Below are 15,651 nucleotides of genomic sequence, written 5' to 3' on the forward strand. Positions count from 1 at the left end.
TTTTGGTTATATAAACAATACAGAGTCTTTGCCTGTTTATTTTGCTTCACTCGATTCTTTCTTTGCTACGCACTATCCTTTATGAATCGATCTACTAAATCGCTAAAAGAGTAAGAATTCCATCTAAACACTTTTGGGAAGGGGGAAAAACACAAACAGAAATAAAATATGTTTCAAAAGGATATAAACACTTAAGAAGACAATCCCGAGCGGCGGCGATCACGGTTTCACGATTGTTGGTTTTTTTACCTTTCGCAGCAGATTACAGGTGACGCCGCACGGCGCTGTATTATGGAATCCTAAAGGGCACCACCAGATTTTCGGTGTGCTTCACCTTGATCTCGGCCACGGCCACGTTCGCTTTCTGCACCATCGAGCGAATCATTCCTAAATCTTCGTGGGAAATCGGTACCGAGGTCAGTACCGACTCTGGATTCGGGATGTCCTTCAGGAGACCTGGAAAAGAATAAAATTGAAATTCGAATAGCATTTCGCTTACAACAAAAGCTCCCAAAACAACACTAACCGACATGGCTGACACTGTTCGGGTGTGGAACCGTGTTCCACTGCTGGGCCAGTCGTTGCGAGTAAAACCGAACCCGGTCACTGTACTCGTGCGGCTCAATGTGGTGAATGTCCATCGCGGCCACGTCGATCACGTTCGCCGCCGTGTCCTGGATGATTTTGTTCAGCGCGGACACGTCGTCCTTTTTCGGCACCGAGTTCGGATAGTCCACCCCCTCGCGGTCCTCGTTGTTGGCCCGCAGCACGGCCGGACTGTTGCTGACCGGGTTGTCCAGCAAGTGGGTACGTTCATTTGGTTCGTTGCCCTGTGGAAATGGAGAAAATTGAGATTCTTGCCCACCTCCTTGGTCAGTGTTATCCGGATCTTACCTGGGCGGAATCTTCCTGGCAATTAAAGCAGCTGGAAGCGTAGTTGACCAGCGCACGGAAGCAATCCATTCCGATACAATCCGGGGTATCGATCTCTTTGAAAGGAACTAGGTTCTTCACCACCCACCGCAACCAAATTTAGAGTATTTCACGTAAAAACCGAAAAAATTCCACTTTTATTGTTTAGAACTATCAATCATTGGCGATAACAAGCTGGTTTGACGTTTACCTCGCAAAATCAAAACAAACTGCTCGACTTTTGCGACAACTGCCTGAATTTAGTACGGACATGAACCGCTTTGTATGCTACAACTGGCATACGGAACCAGGGATGCCAAGTTGCCAGTCTTGGTGGAAATTGAATAAAAAACTCGATAACTGGAGTTTTTTTTAAAAGGTCCAACAAACCAAATTTCCAGATTTTGCTTTTTGGGTGTTTTTGTAACCGCCTTAAGTCAGGGGTATTAAAAAACACCCAAAAAGGAAACACTGAAAATTTGGTTTATAGGACTTTTTTTTTAAAAAAAAAGCTCCAGATATGTACAAGGCAAAGGAAAACCATTTTTTCGTGATTCGCCTAGTAGAAGATTTTTGTTAAATTAGTTAAAATTACTTTTGAACTAATATTTTCTGAAAAATATTGGGTCAAAAATAAAAAAAAAAGAACAAAAAGGAGCGTATTTGTAACTGGGATCTACTTAAAACGTTATTGTGACTATTATATTTGGTATATATAATAAATATTTAAAAAGAATTGGGTCCTAAAGTTGAGCTTAAATTACTGATGATTTTGTTCACAACGATAAAGTTTATTTTCCTGAGTAGAATGACGTTTTGAACGGCAGCAATGAATTTAATATGGATTTTTGGATCAATTAAATTAGCAACTTCGTGGCCCAGAAAAGGTCCTATTTGACAGCTCGTTCCAAGGGGACCAGAGTTGATCCGGCGAAAAAAAATGTCGTGTTATTTATTTATTTTTTTGCGTTAAAATGATCAAAAGTGATCAGAAATGGTTTATAAACAGGTTTTTTACCGTTGTATTTACAAAATATGATTGCATATGGCCTTTGGAGCCTTTAGGAGATACTATTATATTATTATATATTCACAACCATAATGCTGACTACAATGACCTTTTGTACGACCCACGGTACGACCGCAAAGAATTTAAAATGGATGTTTAAATAAATTCAAAATGGGTGTTTAATTAAATTAAAAAAAAAAAACTTCTCGGCATTTGACAGAAAACATCTTGGAAAACATCCTACTTGATAACTGGTTCCAAAGGGACTATAGTTGATCAATCGTAAAATGATGTCTTTTCTGCATTATTCATCATATTTAGCTTGTTTGGACTCGATTACAAATATTTTGACATTTTTTTTGTGAAATTCCAAAGTATCGCAAAAATATTTTTTTCCTCTCATATTTTTTCTCGTTAATATTTATTTCCTGAAAAATCAGGGGGCAAAAAAACCATTTTTTTCAAAAAACTCCAAAACTTCAATGAAAATTCAAGTGCAATCAGCTCAAATCAATTTAAAAGGCAGTTTAGAATAATTTTTTAGCATGTTTGAGTTGATTTAAAGATCTTTTGAATTTTTGAATGTTTTCAATTTTTATTATCGCAACAAGTTTTTTTCGCTAAAATATTTGTTTTCGTCATTCCTTATTTTTTTTGAAAACAAATGATTGCAAATCAACTGAACCAACGTAAAATTCATGTTAAAACATTTTGTCCATGCAAATGTTGAAACTTTGGCTTGTTATTTCAATAATTATATTTTTTTATTTTTTTGCTCCCACCCCCCACTACCAGAGTTTAGGGACAAAAACTTTGAAAAATATTTGCATCGGCTTTATTGAAATTTATTAACTTTTTTTTCTTGAGCCAACAGCATATAATGTCTTGTAATTATTTTTGAGAATCATAAGAAAACCTACATATTACCAAAAAATGTAAAAATCAATCGCAATATAAGTAATTCTCTTTAACGGTATACGCCGATGGTGGCTTGCATCACGCAACTGCCCAGTCTCGTTTAACCGTGTCAGTTTATTTCGTAGAAACCTACCTACTAACCACGGAGAAGAAGTTTTTCTCTCGCTGTAGTATCGGTCGCAAGTTTAGTCAAATTTATCGCTTAATTCTACCTGAAAATAGTCAATAATTATTCGCAAGTGAAGTATTATCCGCCGTGGGTAGAATTCAAGTCGAGATTCGTCGCGAAAATTGCGTTTTCGTCGCGTGAAATTTCTCATAGGCTGAATGTGAGGAGGGGACTTCTAAGAAATGACGAGCGTTTTCAAGTGATGCCAGATTTTGTTGTACAGTCAACAATGCAAGTGTATCGTGCATCGCTTATACCAACTCTGCTGCTGTTCTGTTTGGTTCCAGTGTGGGGCACCGAAATAGGATGGATATCACCGACGGGCAACATGAACGTGCTGGCGCATCGCCCATTCGTCGTCACCTGCACAATGAACCGAGGGAACCTGTTGACGAGAAATTACTCCAGCACTGATTTGTGGTTTTATACCAACGACGAGCCAGTGCCCGCGGAGTCAATAAAAATCGTCAATGATACCAGTATTGAACTGCATGTACAAAACGCCATCGCTGGATCTTATAAATTCGTCTGTAAAATGAATGAGTCTACTGGTATTGGAATGAAAAGTATCAACGTTGGCTATAAACCACAGAAAGTTTTGAATTTCAAATGTCATTCACATAACTGGCAAAGAATGAACTGCTCATTTGAGCAAGCTTACAACCCAATTGCCACGAGTTATATGTTGAAATTTGGGTTCGAAAATTCTCCAGGCGATTTTCAGTGTCCACTGGAAAATAAGTACAACCACAAATGGGAATGCTCTAGAGACATGGACAATTCCTATCGGCAGTCGCAGGAGATATACAATTTCGAATTGGAAGCCATAAACGTCCTCGGAAATAGCACGGAGAGATTTGTGATCAACCATTATGATAACGTGATCCCGGAGGCCCCGTCCGAATGTATGGCTTCCAACATTACGTCCAGAAGTGCGTTCCTGCATTGGTCGATATCGTACAAACTGCAAACATTTAAAAGAGATTTTGTGTTTCAAATAAAAATCGTGTCGAGTTTCGATAACAAAAACTGGAAACCAGTGGATGTGAGCAGGGTTTCTCGGAAGCTAACAAACTATTCTTTGCCAATCGATTCACTAGAATATGCAGACACAAGGTATGATGTGAGAATTCGTATGAAAACGGCGACATCAGAGGATACCGAGGAAATGTGGTCAAACTACTCAAGTTGTTTGTTCAACACATTGCCGAGACGTCCCGATAATCCACCGGAAGTGGCGATTGGAGGATTCGAAATCAACGCGTACAATGATGTCTTTGTGTACTGGAAGGAAATTCCAAAAAGCAAGCACAATTCGGCGACAGGATTCCAGTACAAGCCAGATATCAAGAGAAACGAATTATCTACAAGTCCAGCACCAGTTGTTGGCCGGAATGGAAGCACGATGATCCAGTACAAAAATATGACTGATGGCAATTATACATTCATCATTCTAAGTTCCAACAGTGAGGGCGATTCATTCAAATCCAGCAAGTTGTTTATACCAAGCAAAGAATATCGAATTGCTAAACCAGAAATCATCAAATTGTTGGCAGACTCTGGGAAATATACGCTATCGTGGAAAGCAGCACCAAAGCATAACGCAAGAATAACTTCATACACAGTATTTTGGTGTAATTCCAGCAGTAACTCTCCGAACGATTGCAATGGATCAATTAACTTTGACTATGTTGACGGCGACCAACAAAATTATGAACTAAACAATGTGAGCTCAACACTGAATTTTGCTGTCGCGGCAAATGTTGGAGAACTTTCGTCCGGTATGGTGTGGGCATCGTGTACGGCAACACAGAAGAATGATATCGGCAAACTGAAAACCATTTGGATACCAGCTATGCAGTCAACGTACATCGATCTCGAGTGGAAGCTGGAATGTGGTGATAGTGCTATCGTCGAAGGATACAGTATTATTTACTGCCCGATTAATAATTTACCCAGAGAGCAAACTTGCAAGGGAAACGAAACAACTCACAACATAACCGGTCAGACATCTTATCGCATCGAGGGATTAAAACCATATGTTACGTATAAAATACAAATTGCAATGTTTTCCAAATCAAGAATCGGCCCAAGAAGTGATCCACTCTTTAACACAACACTGGAAGCAGCACCATCAGAGCCGCGTGATCTTGTGTTCTCGGAAGTGCGAAATGATTCGGTTGCTCTTCATTGGAAACCACCACTACATATCAACGGTGGCAAGATGAACTATGAGGTTTGGTACAACAAATCGAAAATAAAGGTGTACACCGAGAACTACACAAGTGACCAGACCTACATCTTGCGTGGTTTGGAGCCGTTTATGAATTATAAAATAATCGTTTTGGCGTTTACCATTGGGCAATCAAATGCATCAAATTCTGTGGACATCCTGACCGAGATTGGAACGCCCGGTGAGATTCAACAGCCCGGATCGGAAGATTCGAGCGATTCCAAATTGTCTATTGTGTGGCAACCTCCAGAGCGAAGAGCTGGTTGTTTGGAATATTACGAGCTGAAGGTAAAAACCAACACCAACAGTGATGATGCCGCGGCCATTACACGTATACAAGGAACAAGATGTCAATTGAAGCGATCTATTTGTCAGCTTGCCGGAGCCGATTCACATCGAGTTGATAAATACGAATTCTCAGTACGTGCCGTTAACGTCATTCTGAGTCCGCATGCTCCAAATTACACAGTTTGGAATAAATTATCGTGCGATAAAAAGTATTCGTACTATTCTGATCAGATTGTACAGACCCTAAATTCGTACAATACGGCTTCAGATGACATCGAATGTGAACTGGATGACGATGAAATTGCCAACATAGATTGGACCAAAATAGACAAATTCGCAACGTTGCTGTATGGTGAGTGGTCAAGGCCGCTAGCTCATTGGTGCAATAACTATGGATCAGAAAATACTAAGGCGATCGTGTTCCTAACCATAATTGCCTGCTCTGGTATTATTAGTCTAATCATTTGTACCTATTTGAGTTATAAGAAAATGAAGCAGATCAAAAATATCAAAGTTGTATTACCAGATGCATTGAATGACATTGTCATATCTGAAAAAGGTGATGTTTGCAAAGAAAACGGATCGTATTATGGCCACGATAATTATGGCGAATTTGCTGGAAAAATTCAAGATGATTCTCATGTTCCGTTCACCAACAGTAACAGGAATAGTGAGAAAAATATTAACATGTTAGATGATACAGCCAGTTTGAGCTCAGCAGAAGATCATCTTGATAACGGTGTGATTGGAGCAAACGAAGCTGATTTACTTTCATTGTCTGACGATTTTAAATCACAGTACAGTTTGCCTATGGACAACACAGAGTGTGTTCCGGAACAAACGATTATTCCCAAGGCAACTGTTGGTTTGCCATCGAGCATGAAAGTTGAGAGCATGATGAGTTTCTCTCCTTCGGGATATGTTCAGGCACCTGTTGCAAAACCGTCCGCGAATGGATACGTACAAGCACCAATAGCAAAACCTCCAGCTTCAAATTATATCCAACCGCACATGTTCACTGGGAATGCAGGTTTAGCTAAAACACCGATCGTTACTTCAACTGATGAGAGAGGAATATCTGGTTACGTTACACACAAACAGCTCTCGGACTATGGCCATAGAATGTAGTAAAAAAAGTTTAAGTGTTCTCTCAGTATATTCAATATTGTTGTATTGCTCCTAACATCGAACATAAGATTCCAGTGTAAACGTTTATTAACTGTCTGAATTGTTGGATCACATTATGAGAGCAGAAGAAACAAATTAAAATTAAGTAAAGAATATCCGCTGGCTCTTAGTACAATTTGTTGAAAGATGGTCAATATGACAAATATACCCACAGAAGTCTAACGAGCTGCAAAATGCGCAATTATTGTAAATCTTAGATCAAAACAATATTTTCTTGGCTAAGAAGTTTAAGAAACCTGAGAATGATAAAAGTGAAATCCTTTCGAAACTGAGCTTGAATAGTTTTAATAGTACTTAAACATGATTGTCGATTGTTAGTTTTAAATGATCGCTGTGACTATTCTGGGAATAGTTTCAACGGAACTGGGCAGCTAGACTGGAGTATCAACGTTTCCTAGAACCCTTGGCACCTAATCATAATCACAAAATACTATAGACGACGCAAGATCCCTAAGAATGAACAATGGTACATCGAAGAAACATAAAGGAACGAGGTCGGTTGACATCAAGAACAACAGGCTCAACAAAAATAAACTGTCGAAATAATGTCAACGCGATTTAAGACTGCAAAGCCATAGTTTGTATGCTCATAAATTGCAAACGGCTCGCGTATTGGAACCCATATAAAGGGGTAAGTCGGGATATTTTCACTAAACACGTGTATTTTGATCTAATATTATTATTTTTTCAGATGAATTATTGTTAAATCAAGACACATTGATACTTTTTTTAGAAGAGAAGAAACAAACTGAAATTTGATGCAGTTCATTTAACATAGTACTTTGACGTACATTTGTATGCTGATTTTTTTATGGTGATGCAAGATTCAAACTATTTAAAAGGTATATTATTGTGTCCAATCATCAATGATGTTAGTTTATCTTATTTATTTTGTTTTTTTACAGCCGACCAACAATACTGAACGTCTCAAAAAAAAGGAGCTGAAACAACGACTGAATGACCTGAAAAGCACAGCTAAAGTTTATAACTGTAGAAGAACATATTGCAAACAACTATAGGAAAAGACGATCCACTTGATGTACCAGAGTTTCAAACATTGGAAAAAGATCGAAAGTTTACAGCCTTAGAACAATGACCCCATTGTATTAACACACATCCAACTATACTACTGCTGCAATAGAATTGAGTGCTTTTAATTTCCTATTCCACATCTCGTCATAGAAGTAATGCAGAAAAATATATTTATTTTTAAATTCCTAAACAATCAATTAAATCACCGTCAATTTTTGCTGAATGTATTCTCCGTCCTATAGTTACAATGAATTTTTCGCCACTTGACGCGAAGTTTCCAGTACAAGAGTGATTGTAATAGCAAGACAAGAACGTTACTGTTCCAGTCGCAATCACGGTTTGACCTAGTTGATTCTTCAAACCTTGGTGTGACCTGGACATTTTTTTCCATATTATATTGAGCTATACATGTATTTTGTATCACCTTTTTAAAAATTATAGATGATATTTAAGCAGTTATTCACATGTTTTTTGTTAGATATAATGAGATGTATCCGTGCAAAATTAATAAGTGCAAAAGAATAAATGTGATTGTAAATAAAGGAATGTTTTTCTATGCTGATACTAAGTAACGATTTTTTGTTTCATATTTTTCTTGAATTATTTGGCGACTTTCATTCACAATTTTGCTTTCGAACCGTTAGCACGCTCGCTGGATATAAAACAGCACACTTGTGGACGCATATTTACAAACAGTCGCGGCGTTGCTGACCGACAAATGAGAACAAAAACAAAAGTTTTATGCCGAAGTTGACTAAAAGCAAATATTTAAGAAAACATTTCTAACTCCCCGTGCATGTTGATAAACTTTCAATTCGAGTGAGAATTTCGATAAAAATAGCTTTCTAACTGCGAGTCGCACGGCAGTAATGAGTGCGTTTCTTGGGAAATGAGAAACGCTTTGTTTTCCTCGCTCGCTTAATGCATGTTTTATCATCATTCGATACATAAATATCTCAACTTGGCTGGGCCCGGTCAATGAAATTTTGTTGTTGGGCGGCACGCTGTTGTTGCCAACAGTGCTCATTTTTCCGCGTTTATAAATAATACATCCATCACACAGTTCTTGGAAAAAGTGCGCACTGCACACAACGGGGCTACCCAACGATGGTTAGAAGCTAACCTATTTTTGAGTTGGCATGGGATGGAAAGTTTTATTTTATTTTAACCATTTAAATCAATCAATTAAAACAATGTGTGTTGATTATTTGATATTTAAAAAAAATCGCAATCGAAGTAAAGATTTTTAAATCGTATTATTTACGTATAACAAAATTATCTGGGAAATTGGACGAGCTTTCCGGTAAAAATTAAGGTAAAAATATTTACGAGAAATTGCCAAAATCCATCAAAAACCTATTTCTTCGACATTTTTATTTTTAAAACCGCTGTATCTTCCCAAGGATTGGATTTAGGGCAATGGTCAATATGGAGACTTTTCTGTAAAATTGTCTGGGGAATCGATTCCCACTATCTATTCTAAAAAATTTTGACGTTTAGACCACTTTTCGAAAAAAAAAACAGTTTTAGTAAATGATTTTTGTATTTTTTTAGGAGAGACATACCATCCTGCATTTTTCATGAGTCTTTTTGTAACATTTAAGGCTATTTCCTCAAAAATTTGAGCGAAAAAAAAAAACCGTGACATCACCATCAAATTTAACTTTTAAACTTAAAAATTGAAAAATGTCCTGGCCTGTATTTTTGTTTCAGTGTATTTTTTTAGAAAGCCCGTCCAATTTCCTACATGTTTGTCCTTGACCACTTTTTGATGTGATGCAACGGCTTAGAGATCAGTATTTTTTTAATTGCAAAATACAAAAATATTTAGATACCTTACGCCCTTTTCAAATGTTATTTTCCAGTACTATTGGCTTCATATACACAAAAATGGCTTATATAGGCCTAGGATAACATGTTTACAATGTTTCATTCACGCAAAAAAAAAAAAAATGTACGATCAGCCTGTACAAGGTTTGATTCAACAATTTTTTTTTCGAATATAATCAACGCAGATTTTGTGTCGAAACAAACCTTGATTTTCTCAATTTCACAAAAATCTTTTGTTGTTTTGAATAAGTTGCTTTGACGTTTAGCGTTGATTCAATAAAAATCTTGATTTTCAAATCAACAAAATGTTTTATTGATTCAAATATGCCTTATTTTTCTGCGTGCTGAAATCGGAGAGGGTCGGGTACAAAAGTACCAGAAAAATTCCTGATTTGAATTGGAATTTCTCAAAGGTCAAATTAACAAAACTATATTTTTTTTGTGCTTTTTGAATCCGCTTTAAGTCAGGGATATTAAAAAACTCCCAAAAAGCTAAAAAAAACTTTGTTTTTTAAACTCGTCATCTTGGATTGATTTGTTAAAACATGGAACTTTTGTTGCGTCTCGGGAATCATAGGGAGCGTTCTTTTATTACGTAACGTGAAAAATCGGACTTTTAGACCCCCTCCCCCCCCCCTCGTAACAAAATTTCCATACAGATTTTAAAAATTTTGTATGGAGCGTAACACGGCCTCCGACCCCCTCCCCCTACTGCGTTACGTAATAAAAGAACGCTCCCATAGTGAAAATCAAAGTGACTGGCCATCCCCAGGGGCACACCTTCTTCTTTCCCAACAAAGTTGTAGCTGCAAACTGTCAAACGCGGGTAAACAAAATATAAAATCAACGTCGTCCACGTCTCCTGTTCCGTCGTCGTCGCGCATCAAGTTCTACCCGGCTGCAGCCGCTCGTAAACAAACCCGGAAAATCAATAAATACGTGGAATTCCAGCTTGAAAAAGTGAAATTTATCATTTTTCTAATTCAAAAAGTGTTTGGAAATGTGTGTTCAGTGAAAACATCGAAGATGATTTGTTTGTGCAGCTTGTGAGTATAAATTTGTCTAAATATGGTGCGAATTCAATGCATTTTTTCGTTTTCCTCAGGATATATGTGCTGCTCTTTATCGGGTCGTTTTGCCTGATTGGACTGCTGACGGTGTTCTTGCTGTTGCGACTGCTGATCCGGAACCAGAAGAACAAACGCCGCAGCAACAACGACAACGACAAGTATGTGGCCCTGTTCCATCCGTACTGCAACGCCGGTGGAGGTGGCGAGCGGGTTCTTTGGTGTGCCGTGAGGGCTCTGCAGAACAAGTACGATGGAATAAAGTTGTACATTTACACCGGGGATTTGGAGGCCACCAAGCAGGAGATTCTGGACAAAGCGGAGCGCACTTTTAATTTGAGTTTGGACACGAAAAATATAAATTTTGTCTATTTGAAGCGCCGCAAATGGGTAGAGGCCAGCCGGTACCCGTACTTTACGTTGCTCGGTCAAAGTATCGGCTCGATGGTGCTGGCCATGGAAGCGCTGTTGAATCTCCAGCCGGACGTTTACATCGACACGATGGGTTACGCGTTCACCTATCCGATCTTTTCCTACATCGGCGGATGCAAAATCGGCTGCTACACGCACTATCCGACAATCAGCACCGACATGCTGCGCCGAGTTCAGGCCAACGTCAGCGCGTACAACAATCGTAGCATTGTGGCGAAGAATCCGTTCGCCACGTGGATCAAAATCGTGTACTATCGGATCTTCTCCAAAATCTACGGAATGGTCGGACGCTGCGCGGACACAATCATGGTCAACTCAACCTGGACCGAGAACCACATCCTTTCCCTGTGGGACGTCCCGTACAAAACACATCGCGTTTATCCTCCTTGCGAGGTTTCCCACCTCAAAAAACTCCAATCCCTCGCCAGTGGCCACGAAAAGATCGTCATCCTCTCGGTTGGTCAATTCCGCCCCGAAAAAGACCATCCCCTCCAGCTTCAGGCCATGTACGAACTGCGCACGCTGCTGAACAACGATGAAGCCCTGTGGAACCGGCTCCGGCTGATGATTGTGGGTTCCTGCCGGGACGAGGAAGATCGTGAACGGGTCAAGAACATGCAGGACTTTGCGAAGCATTTGTCGCTGGAGAACTCGGTTGAGTTTCGGGTGAACGTTTCCTACCAGGAGTTGATCCAGTGCTACCAGGTGGCGCAGATCGGGCTGCACGCGATGTGGAACGAACACTTTGGAATCAGCGTGGTGGACTGCATGGCGGCCGGGTTGATCATGGTGGCGAACAAGTGAGTGAGATAGTTGAAGAAATAACACAACAAAAATAAATTTCTTTTATTAATTTATTCTCCCAGATCTGGTGGCCCGCAGATGGACATCATCGAAACTTCCGAGGGCAGCCAGACGGGCTATCTGGCCGTGGACGCGTACGACTACGCCCGCTGCATCGCGACGATCCTGTACAACGGACGCGAGTACAACAACAAGATCCGTCAGGCGGCCCGCGCCTCCGTTGACCGGTTCTCCGAGCAAGAGTTCGAGAACGGATTTTTGCGTGCCATTTCCCCCATTTTGGACGAGAAAGAGTTTCGCTAAGCAGGATGAAATTCATGACGGTCTCACTAGTGTTTAGTTTGCGTAGCATGTTTATTACAATTGAATATTACGATTAAAATTTACCAACTAATCAAATTCCGGTCTTGTTCTTGATCCAATCACGAGCTTTTTCCACATCTGCGTACACTCCGTAATAATCCGGTTGGGCGCAACCTTTTCCCCACGAGACGACTCCCACCAGCAGGCCATTGCAGACGAGTGGTCCACCGGAGTCTCCCGTGCAGGCGTCCCGAAGTCCTTCGTCGTACCCGGCGCAAAGCATGTTCTTCGTAATGGTCAACCGCGATTCGGCGTAATTTTCCCGACACAAGTCGTGGTTCACAATCGGAACGTCCAACACCCGCAGGTGGTCCCAATCAGCAGTTCCCAACGTGTCACCCCACCCGCTAACGGTGCACACCGTCCCGTCAGCCACGTCTGCCGCTCCCGTGGCCAACATCGTGATGGGCCGCGCAATCGGATCAACGGTGTAGGGTCGGGTCAAACGGAGCAGCGCAAAGTCAAAGTCCTTGTTGCGACGGTTGTACCGCGGGTGGATTGTCATTCCGGCTACGTCGATTACCGTTCCACCCTGGTAATCGTACGAAGATCCGACGCGAACCCCAATCCAGGACAGCCGGACGAATCCTCTGAAAAGGGTTTCGAGATTAAAATTAAAGCTTGAAATACCTTAGTAATCAGTCTCACCGAAAGAGATGCGCCGCCGTGAGGACCCAGTTCGGGCCGATGATCGATCCGCCGCCGTAAAACTCGGCGTCCGCCGTTCCCGGGTAGGTTTGCACGGACACCTGGTACGGCCGGTTGCGGATGTCAACCTGGGTTCCGTTGACGATGCGAAAGGCCAGCAGGACCTGGGGTGAGAACAGGACCAGCAGCAGGGCGATCAGAGCGCGTGAGGAGGTCATCGTAGAGATTTGAAGATCTCGACTGAAATGAAGTCTTGAGAGCTCTTGATTTCTACTTTTATTGATACCGATAAGCCATGCAAGCCTGGAGTGGCACACGTGTTTGAGCAAGTGATTCTAACACAAATTTTTAATTTAGAATAAATTTCATTCAAGTACATATTTGCAAAAAATCGTGTAAAGGATTATAGAGGTAACTGCACTTGAAGAGGGGGCTCCCGTGAGTTTGATAGATAAGTATCAAGTGGTGATAAAAATCACTGGCACTGCTTTAACCCTCTAATGCCCAAATTTTTCTGGTCATTTTTTTTTATTTTCCCCTTGTTCAGGAGGTCTTTTTAAGCAACCTTTATTCTACAAAAAAATTTGATTCTCTTGTTTTATGTTTTTCTTGTTTTATTTTTAGTATTTTAATTTGCATTTATCTTGATTAGTTTATGTTTGTTTTTGGTAGAATTTGGCCTGTCTTATTTTTTTCACGTTTATACAGTCTAGAGGTGGGTAAAAAAAGAGCGAACCGCTCAAAGAGCCGATTCACTAAAAAGAGCGAACGAACCATGGCTCACAAAAAAAGAACCGTGGTTCTTTTTTAAACTCCGGTCTTTTGAAAGAACCGTTTCAATATGACATGATCTTTGTTATAAATATAATTTATTGAATTTCCAAAAAATGTAGTATTAAATTTGTTTATTTGCAATATCAAAAATTTCAATGCTTTTAAAAATTAATACCAAAAGTAAATGATTTTCTAAACAAAATGGAATAAACTTTTCATTGTAGAACTGAGTGTTTCAAATAGCATACACTCAAACCCCGATGGTTTGACACCAACTGTTGTCAAACGAACGGGGTCACTTTTTAGTTTGACACCCCTTTTACACGAAGTTCACACACACTACCAAACGTTTGTTTTGGTAGTGATCGTGAGCGCCGTGTAAAAAGTGACAGTTCGTCACTTTTTAGTTTGACTTTGACCAACCAACGGGGTACAAACTAAAAAAGTGTCAAACGAAAAAGTGACCAACCACCGGGGGTTGAGTGTAATTTGTCAAATATTACTAAAAATCTACTGAATATTTGAAAGATTTTGGAAAAAAATTAATCATTTTGTGCGATTGAACTTTAGCGTTTATAGAATTTATTTATTAAATCAGAACGTAGAGAAGAGTTCACAGAATATTTTCTCCAAATAAAATATCAGCATTAGTTCAATTCTTGCTGAAATAAACGCAATTTTAAAATGAATAGCAATTTTTCCAGCATCCTAAATTTAAGTTTGGATGCCATTCAATTACTCAGTTTTGAGTAGAAATCTTGACATAGAGACCACCAAGACCGATGGTTTTCAAGGGCATCTTCTCGTTTTCAGTTTTATTTTTTTATCAAATATGGCCGCTGCAAATATTTTTCAAAGTTTATGTCACCCCTCCCCTTCAAAATCGGTCCAAAAAATCAGGAGGCAATACAATATTTTTTTCAAAAAAATTTCAAATTTAAATGGAAATAGAAGTCTTATCAACTGAAAACAAAAAATTACTTTTTGGCTTAAAAAAAGTTCATCATACTTCGATATTTTGAAAACTAATGAATGCAACTGGGGACGTGTATTTTTTTTCTGCTATTTGGTCAGAGCTGAGGGACATAAACTTAAAAAAATATTTGGTACGGCCTAATTTATAGATGTCCAATGTGAAATAACTTACAAAATCACAAGATTCTTGAAAACCCCCTTTTCATCCAAATTTTGAAAAAGAGCAAAAGAGCCGTTCAAAAGAGCGGCTCTTTTTAAAGAGCGAACGAAAATGAGCGGCTCCTAAAAAAAACGGTTTTGCCCACCTCTAATACAGTCACTTTTTCAATTTTTTTCTTGTTTTTCATATTTTCTGCTATAGAATGGAACCATCATCATTTAAATTGTAAAAAAAAACGTAGATGCATAGTCTGGGACACTACAAAAATTACTGCATACTTCTTTTTACTGCAAATATAGGAAATGTTAGTGAAAAAAACGGCCAAAGTTGACCTCTAAAAAATTACATTTTTTAAAAACATTGGCAAAGTCACATAACACATGTTAAACTTCCAACCCTAAAAAGATCAAAAATTGGTTGAAAAATTGATTTTTGGCGATTTTTTAGATCGAAGCCCGTCCAGAGGCAATATGAATTTAAATTTAATTCAAATGCAGTGAAAAAATTACATTTTTTTTGTAAAATTTCATCAAGTAGGTTTTGTATGATCAAATATTTTACAAAAAAATCAAAATAATGTTTTAAAAAACTCACAATAAACTTGTTTGAATAAATTTGAAACAACAATATCGTTTTGAAAATTAAAATAAATGAATCCTATTCCAGACTCATCAAAATATGTATATGTTTCTGTGGGATTTGGCCAGCCACCAGAGAGAATCCCCAACACGGGAGTTGCATCCGCACGCTGCGACTGCGGAAATGGACTTGCCGCTGCTCGGTTGTTTACTGTGCTGACAGCTAGACCAAGCGTTGTGCGCAGTGTGTTCAGCCCTATGTTCAGCCCCA

General features: G+C 39.3%; 4 protein-coding genes across 4 annotated transcripts; 2 read left to right on the plus strand and 2 right to left on the minus strand.

Annotated features, from left to right (window-relative positions):
* Positions 1–1,118, minus strand: LOC6050978 (ragulator complex protein LAMTOR1). Its single transcript, XM_001867452.2, has 3 exons — positions 895–1,118; positions 527–830; positions 1–456 (listed from the first exon to the last, which is right to left on the minus strand). Exons 1-3 carry the CDS (start codon positions 961–963, stop codon positions 290–292), a joined length of 540 nt encoding a protein of 179 aa, XP_001867487.1. The 5' UTR covers positions 964–1,118; the 3' UTR covers positions 1–289.
* Positions 1,119–2,942: 1,824 nt separating this feature from the next.
* LOC6050977 (cytokine receptor) lies at positions 2,943–8,318 on the plus strand. The gene is made up of 3 exons (XM_038253604.1): positions 2,943–7,348; positions 7,409–7,559; positions 7,623–8,318. The coding sequence occupies exon 1, from the start codon at positions 3,211–3,213 to the stop codon at positions 6,655–6,657; it is 3,447 nt and encodes a 1,148-aa protein (XP_038109532.1). The 5' UTR covers positions 2,943–3,210; the 3' UTR covers positions 6,658–7,348; positions 7,409–7,559; positions 7,623–8,318.
* Positions 8,319–10,422: 2,104 nt separating this feature from the next.
* Positions 10,423–12,281, plus strand: LOC6050982 (GDP-Man:Man(3)GlcNAc(2)-PP-Dol alpha-1,2-mannosyltransferase). The gene is made up of 3 exons (XM_038256069.1): positions 10,423–10,625; positions 10,685–11,878; positions 11,945–12,281. Exons 1-3 carry the CDS (start codon positions 10,606–10,608, stop codon positions 12,183–12,185), a joined length of 1,455 nt encoding a protein of 484 aa, XP_038111997.1. The 5' UTR covers positions 10,423–10,605; the 3' UTR covers positions 12,186–12,281.
* LOC6050987 (trypsin-7) lies at positions 12,218–13,133 on the minus strand. Its single transcript, XM_001867449.2, has 2 exons — positions 12,894–13,133; positions 12,218–12,835 (listed from the first exon to the last, which is right to left on the minus strand). Exons 1-2 carry the CDS (start codon positions 13,109–13,111, stop codon positions 12,277–12,279), a joined length of 777 nt encoding a protein of 258 aa, XP_001867484.2. The 5' UTR covers positions 13,112–13,133; the 3' UTR covers positions 12,218–12,276.
* Between the last annotated feature and the right edge of the window lie 2,518 nt (positions 13,134–15,651).

The sequence above is a fragment of the Culex quinquefasciatus genome, chromosome 2 (assembly GCF_015732765.1).
Source record: "Culex quinquefasciatus strain JHB chromosome 2, VPISU_Cqui_1.0_pri_paternal, whole genome shotgun sequence".
Lineage (NCBI taxonomy): Eukaryota > Metazoa > Arthropoda > Insecta > Diptera > Culicidae > Culex > Culex quinquefasciatus.

Excerpts from the sequence above, each read along its gene's own strand:
- LOC6050978 (XM_001867452.2), bottom strand. The coding sequence starts at position 963 with ATGGATTGCTTCCGTGCGCTGGTCAACTACGCTTCCAGCTGCTTTAAT. Across the intron at positions 831-894 it reads GCCAGGAAGATTCCGCCCAG|GGCAACGAACCAAATGAACG; the intron begins GTAAGATCCGGA and ends CCATTTCCACAG. Across the intron at positions 457-526 it reads GAACAGTGTCAGCCATGTCG|GTCTCCTGAAGGACATCCCG; the intron begins GTTAGTGTTGTT and ends ATTCTTTTCCAG.
- LOC6050977 (XM_038253604.1), top strand. The coding sequence starts at position 3,211 with ATGCCAGATTTTGTTGTACAGTCAACAATGCAAGTGTATCGTGCATCG.
- LOC6050982 (XM_038256069.1), top strand. The coding sequence starts at position 10,606 with ATGATTTGTTTGTGCAGCTT. Across the intron at positions 10,626-10,684 it reads ATGATTTGTTTGTGCAGCTT|GATATATGTGCTGCTCTTTA; the intron begins GTGAGTATAAAT and ends CGTTTTCCTCAG. Across the intron at positions 11,879-11,944 it reads TTGATCATGGTGGCGAACAA|ATCTGGTGGCCCGCAGATGG; the intron begins GTGAGTGAGATA and ends TTATTCTCCCAG.
- LOC6050987 (XM_001867449.2), bottom strand. The coding sequence starts at position 13,111 with ATGACCTCCTCACGCGCTCTGATCGCCCTGCTGCTGGTCCTGTTCTCA. Across the intron at positions 12,836-12,893 it reads ACGGCGGCGCATCTCTTTCG|AGGATTCGTCCGGCTGTCCT; the intron begins GTGAGACTGATT and ends AACCCTTTTCAG.